Genomic DNA, 6471 nt, shown 5'->3' on the forward strand with positions numbered 1-6471 from the left:
GACTTGTCCCAAGTCACAAAGCTCTGAAGGCCAAAGCTGTGATTCTAGCCCAAGTCATCTGACTCTGCAGCCCAGGGCTTGCAGAGTGAACCAGAGTGAACTGGATGAAGGGGTGAATGAAAGAACAAATGCCCACTCTGTGGACCAGACAAAGCCACCTTCTGGCCTGGTGTAGAAGCCTTTGGTAAAGTGGACATGAGGTTCTGAATGGGGGGTTGATGTTTTTCTCAGGATAGAATTCAACAGCCATGACTCATAATCCTTCTCCCTCTTTCCACCTGCAGGCGGATGCCGCCATGCAGCACTATGGGGTGAATGGCTACTCCCTGCATGCTATGAACTCACTCAGCGCCATGTACAACCTGCATCAGCAGGCAGCCCAGCAGGCCCAGCATGCCCCCGACTACCGGCCATCAGTACATGCGCTTACATTGGCTGAGCGCCTAGCTGGTAAGGGCCCTGGGGACCTGGCCATGGAGACAAGATGCTGGGGGATAAAAAAAAAGGAGGTTATGGAAAGCAAAAGGGGGAGAGGTGTGTGTGAGCAGCTTATTTTAGGTCCTTAGAAAGCCCTTGGTCACTTAGTAACATAGATGACTGTGCTGTGCTGGCTTTGGTAGCACATTTACATAACATCTGTGCAAGTACCTGCAGAAGACTGCTGGCTTGCCAGCACTGTGCTGGGTCCTAGAGCTACCTCAGCCTTCAGTTTCCTATAACAAACCTACAAAGGAGGTGTTCATTAGCCCTGTCTCATAGATAGACTAAGGCAGCAGGTACAGGATTAGCTCAGGGAACTTTCACTGGAAAGTAGCTGGAAGAGGGCTGGGGTACCTTGGGAGAAGACTGAACATAGATACAAAATAATGATGGCTCTCATGGTTTGAATACTGGTCAAGTGCCAGGCCACTGTGTGGACCTCCATGCCCCTCCCTCTTCCCTTTCTCTATCTCCTGTATTCAAACCCCAAGAAGAAGGTCTCTACTTGATTTTATAGATAAACTTCAGCTCAGAGAGAATAAATACTGGCGTGTTTGGGGATTGGCACATGATAGTATGGGGTCAGACTTGTAGTTAGCTATCTGTACATTCACCTCTCTTCTTGGGACCCAAGTTTCCTCTAGGGCAGTGGTAGCTCTAGGAGAGCTGGCAGGAGATGACCAGAGAATCACAGCAATGCTCAATGCTCAGTGACCAGTACTCAATGCCCAAAGCAAGTCCCAGGCACTTAAGAGAGAGCTGAGGCTGATGCCGACTTCTGGTTGTTCTCCTGGCCACCTCTCAGGAGGTTTCAATGCCAGCTTTTCTATGACTGTGATGAAATATGTGGAGAAACAATTTAAAAAGAGAAGAAGTTTATTTTGAATCACAGTTTTACAAGTTTTGGGGCGTGATTACCTGGCATTATTTGCTGTGAGGTTGTATTCAGGCTTTGAGGGGACAAAGCGTTTAACATGTGAGCCTTCGGTCCAGTTTATATCTAAAAATAACAATGGATATGATAAGGAGTTAATGACGTAAATAATGGGCTATAGATCTCCTGGGAAATGATGCCACCCAGTTCACGATGTCCCAGTCCAAGCCTATCGGGTTGCACAGGGCCTGTGTCCATGCCAGGTAGCTGTAAGGGACTTCATAGAACTCCTTGGAAGACTGAGTGTCCACCAATCCATGAGAGGGTATGATGGCCTGGGTCAGTGGTGGGACAGCTCAGGGCAGCATGGTGGGCAGGAGGCAGGAGATTTTTTAAGCTCCACAAGGGGGAAGGATAATCAGGAGACCAGGCACAGGAATGGGAGAAGTTCTGAGGATCATGCCTACCTTGGGGTACCAGCCTGACGGGAGGACATGGTAGCCAGCCCTACTCCTTTAGACCTTGACAGGCCTCTGAACAACGGAGTCCCTGGTTCCCTTTCTTAGATCAGTGTAGACGTTGGTGTCCAGGTGGTGGGAGTCAGTGTAGATCTGCCCCAGCTATGGCTACTTCCCTAGTTTGGAATGAATCCCCTTTGTCTATTGTGACAGTGACATTTAGCTCAAGGACCATTATCACAGAGAGGATTCTGGACAGAGGCTCATGCACACTGATAAGAACAGAGGAATTGGGGTGTTTAGCCCACTTCCAAATAGCCAGCTTTTAAGGAGGGAATGAGCCCTTCTAGGGATTCCTGTGGAAAGCTTACCTACCATGGCAGATGCTGTATCAGGAAGCCTGGTCTCCCCTGACCATCCCATTCCTTGTTGTCCCTGGAGCTGGCAGTAGGATGCTGAGCTCTGTCTCTCCACTAGACTGGGTGTGACCAAGTGGTCCCCACTCCCTTTCCTACTCAAGGGTAACACTTGTGACTTCAGGTCTGCCTGGGCTAAGATTGGGATAAGTTATAAAGTGTCCCTCTTTAAATTGGAGCAGTATCTCAAAGTCTAGGGTTTCCTGTACATTTCCTATTTAGGATTTTGTAGAAAGCTTCCCAACCCTGGAGTACAAGAGGACTCTGTGGTATTGTTCAGAAGCAAAAACAGCTTGAGCTCCTTCCAGCATTGACAGGGTCCATTTTTGTGTGATGGGAACTTACAGCCCAGGTACCAGTCAGGCAGAAGAGAAAACAAAACAACAACAAAAACAACTACACACTAGCCTGAGAGAGATGCTATCCTGGCTGGTTTTCATGTTACCAAACACAAAGGCAAGCCTATAGGATTGATGGTTCACCATCTTTGCTACTCCAATCCAGCCTTGCAGCGTGGGGATCTGTTCTCTTACCCTGAAGAGGCAGACTGACAGTCAAGGCTGGGTGTGATAAGCCTTTCCCACATGCTCAGGGCTCTGCCAGGACTAAGCTTTCTGCTTTGGAAATGAGACCAGAAATCTCATGTCTTTCCATCAGAGACGTATAGGCCAGGGAAGAGGACAGGACTGAATGTGAGAGACAGAGACTAGGTATGCCCAGTCAGCCTTTCCCTAAGTCATCCTTGAGACAAGCATCAGCTTCTGGTGCTAGGAAGTTTTAGTGTCCAGAATCTAAGGACCACAGGGTATCAGAATCATTGAGACATGCATTCTTAGATCATTAGCATCATGTCATCTCAGAATATCATAGCATCTAGGGACTCTTTTCTTTTTAAGATAGGATTCCACCATATAGCTCAAGCCAGTCTTGGACTTGTAAGTCTCTTGGCCTCCATCTCCTGAGTGCTCGGGCTGCAAGTATGTGTTTTCATTCTTGCCCTAGTATGTTGAGATGTTAAGGATCACCTATCTTCACACGCTTAATGCCAGCCAGATCAGGAAGACTTGCCCCTACACTCATTTGCCTGACAGCCATGCTTGGGGCTGAGTTAGTTCTCCATAGTTCTGTGAGTGGAGATTGCTGACAGGTTAGAAAGATTTTTCAATCCCAGCCTGTGGATGGGTACTTTCCAAAGGCTGGGGGTCAGCTCTGATGGCTATTTGGGTGTCCAAAGTGGGTCAGAGCAGAGTCAGATTCGAAACTTATTTCCCATAATTAAATGGGCCTTCTCTGCTTGCCCTCCAACGGCTGTACATTTCAAGACATCATCTTGGAGGCCCGCTATGGCTCCCAGCACCGTAAACAACGTCGTAGTCGCACGGCATTCACGGCCCAGCAGCTTGAGGCCCTGGAAAAGACCTTCCAGAAGACTCATTACCCAGATGTGGTGATGCGTGAGAGGCTGGCCATGTGTACCAATCTTCCTGAGGCCCGTGTGCAGGTAGGGTCCAACTCTCTCAACTGTACCTTACAGATGGGTGCTAGCTATTCATCTTGTGTCCAGTTGCCCAGGACTCTGTTTGCTTAGTCAGCGCTGAGATACATGCCTACTTCTCTCGTGTTTATTTATAAAAATAGATGGGGATGGGTGAGGGAGGATTATCAACCAGGGTACAATTTTCCTCTCCTGACTGCTCCTCTCCATGGCCCCCAGGTATGGTTTAAGAACCGCAGGGCCAAGTTCCGGAAGAAGCAGCGCAGCCTGCAGAAAGAACAGCTCCAGAAACAGAAGGAGGCCGAGGGTTCCCATGGAGAAGGCAAGATGGAGGCTCCAGCCTCAGACACGCAGCTGGAAGCAGAACAGCCTCCCAGTCTGCCCAGTGGTGATCCTCCGGCTGAACTCCAACTGAGCCTGTCGGAGCAGTCAGCCAGTGAGTCTGCCCCAGAAGATCAGCTAGACCGTGAGGAGGACTCCCGGGCTGAGGAGCCCAAAGCTGAAGAAAAGAGCCCTGGATGTGAGAGCAAGGTGCTGGGCTGCAAGAGGGGCAGCCCTAAGGCAGGTGAGGCTTGGGGGGCGGGTGTGCAGGCAGAGAGGGACCACAGGTCAGAGAACAGGCAAATTCAGCAGGATGGATCTGAGTATGTGACCTGGGTCAAAGCAGGATAGTCAAACCCTGGCATTCAGGAGCATGACCAGTCCCCAGGCATGACTGCCTATTGCAGACTGTGAGCCATGTCCACCCTTCAGTTGCTGAGTCACAGAAAGGTCTAGCTAGATGGTTCCTGGGCAGCAGGGAGGTTGGGGAGGAAACAGGTGAGGGACTAGATCTCTTTCACCGTTTATGAATTATTACAGCTATTTCAATATTTAACAGGCAGGACAGATGTACCAGTGTATGTTAGGTGAATACCACACTGGTATCCGAGATTCCTATTATAACAGATTTCACCCTGATTCAGAATTCCGTTAGGACTTGGTCCATGTTTTTTCGTCTCAGAGGTCCAGTCCCTTAGGCATTCTCATGGAAAGGAATCTGCTGAGAGGGTCTAGAGGATGCTTCTTCAGTTCTGATTTTCTTGAGATAGGGTTTCTCTGTGTAGCCCTGGCTGTTCTGGATCTCGCTTTGTAGACCAGGCTGGCTTTGACCTCACAGAGATCTATTTGTCTCTGTTTCCCAAATGCTGGGATTGGAAGCCTGAGCCACCAATGCCTAGTAGGATTTTTTTTTTTAAATAAAGTCTCACTATATAGCTCTAGCTGACCTAGAACTTTCTATGTAGACCAAGCTGGCCTTGAACTCACAGAGGACCAATTGCCTCTGTGTCCGGAAGGCTGGGATTAAAGGTGTGCACCATCACTCTTGCCCCAGGATGGTTCTTTTTAGGACTAGGCATATCCACAGAGCTACTCTGGGCTGAAGCCCCTTCCCCTAGCCACGGTTAAAAGAGACAGAGTTCTGACATGTTGTATATTCAGACACAAACCCTAAGCTAGGCAAGGAGGGTATAGAGCCTTTGAGCTGAGAGCTGGAGAGAGAAGATGAGAGTCCTGGATAGTCCTTGAAAAGATTAAGGGGTTCCTCAGGAAACTCAGGCATGGATGCCCAGGTAGGAGGAAACTTGCAGTTCTTTAAGTCCCTCCCAACCAAATTCTGAGGGTCACTTTGGAGGATGCCCTGCTTGATATGGGGCGGTGATGGTTCTAGCCAGACTATGTTCACTGCCTGATCAAGGGGATAGGAGGAGCCTCTCCTCTGAGGCCAAACCTTTTGTTCTGAGCACTTGTTTTGTCTCCTCTGCTTGCAGATTCCCCAGGCAGCCTGGCCTTAACGCCTGCAGCCCCAGGGGGCGGCCTCCTTGGTCCTTCCCACTCCTACTCCTCGTCCCCACTCAGCCTCTTCCGTCTACAGGAGCAGTTCCGCCAGCACATGGCAGCCACCAACAACCTGGTGCACTACTCATCTTTTGAAGTGGGCGGTCCTGCACCTGCTGCAGCTGCAGCTGCGGCTGCTGCGGTGCCCTACCTAGGGGTCAACATGGCCCCACTGAGTTCCTTACACTGCCAGTCCTATTACCAATCCCTGTCTGCAGCTGCTGCTGCCCACCAGGGTGTGTGGGGGTCCCCATTGCTGCCGGCGCCCCCGACAGGCCTGGCACCTGCCTCAGCTGCCCTGAACAGTAAAACCACGAGCATTGAAAACCTTCGCCTCCGGGCCAAGCAGCATGCTGCTTCCCTGGGACTTGATACACTCCCAAATTGACTGTCTGGCTTCCAGCCCAACCATGGTCTTGGGTGTTCCCCTGTCTCTGTCCGTCCCATGGTTATTTCCAGAAGGTTCTCCAAGTTCTCCAAGAACTGACTTTGAGAGCCAAGGGATGCTGGGGCCTGGAGTCCTTTCACCATGCCTCCCTTCTTCAGAGTCCCAACCCCAAGTGAAACCCACACACCCTCTGCATGGCCCTGCTTGGACCCCATGGAGGTCAAATGGGGAGATAAGCAACTGACTAGACCCCCTCCTCAGTATTGCCTCCTCCCTCCTGCTCCCCGACTAGTAAGTTGATGTGTGGAATGTGAGATATAAATATAAATATATAAAACTATATTTTCAGGCACTGCCTGCCCCAGGCCCCCTTTCCCTGTTCTCCTCACATCGCCACTGCTACCCTTGCCCCTGAGATGATTCACTCCAGCAGTTCTCTCTCTCTCTCTCTCTCTCTCTCTCTCTCTCTCTCTCTCTCTCTC

The 6471-nt window shown here is 50.3% G+C and overlaps 1 protein-coding gene across 2 annotated transcripts; it reads left to right on the forward strand.

Moving 5' to 3' along the window:
* The first annotated feature begins 287 nt into the window (after nucleotides 1-287).
* Dmbx1 (diencephalon/mesencephalon homeobox 1) lies at nucleotides 288-5989 on the forward strand. 2 transcript variants are annotated; one of them, XM_028788242.1, is made up of 4 exons: nucleotides 288-450; nucleotides 3551-3729; nucleotides 3943-4288; nucleotides 5535-5989. In XM_028788242.1, the coding sequence occupies exons 1-4, from the start codon at nucleotides 297-299 to the stop codon at nucleotides 5987-5989; spliced, it is 1134 nt and encodes a 377-aa protein (XP_028644075.1). In that variant the 5' UTR covers nucleotides 288-296. The 2 variants fall into 2 exon arrangements, with proteins under 2 accessions (XP_028644075.1, XP_028644065.1); XM_028788232.1 differs by having other exon boundaries at nucleotides 297-448; nucleotides 3534-3729.
* Nucleotides 5990-6471: the final 482 nt, after the last annotated feature.

Source organism: Grammomys surdaster, unplaced genomic scaffold, assembly GCF_004785775.1.
Source record: "Grammomys surdaster isolate TR1022 unplaced genomic scaffold, NIH_TR_1.0 100, whole genome shotgun sequence".
NCBI lineage: Eukaryota > Metazoa > Chordata > Mammalia > Rodentia > Muridae > Grammomys > Grammomys surdaster.

Bases quoted from the DNA above. Each gene is read 5' to 3' on its own strand.
- Dmbx1 (XM_028788232.1), top strand. From the start codon at position 297: ATGCAGCACTATGGGGTGAATGGCTACTCCCTGCATGCTATGAACTCA. The intron at 3,730-3,942 runs GTAGGGTCCAAC...CATGGCCCCCAG, and splicing joins TTCCTGAGGCCCGTGTGCAG to GTATGGTTTAAGAACCGCAG. The intron at 4,289-5,534 runs GTGAGGCTTGGG...CTCTGCTTGCAG, and splicing joins GAGGGGCAGCCCTAAGGCAG to ATTCCCCAGGCAGCCTGGCC.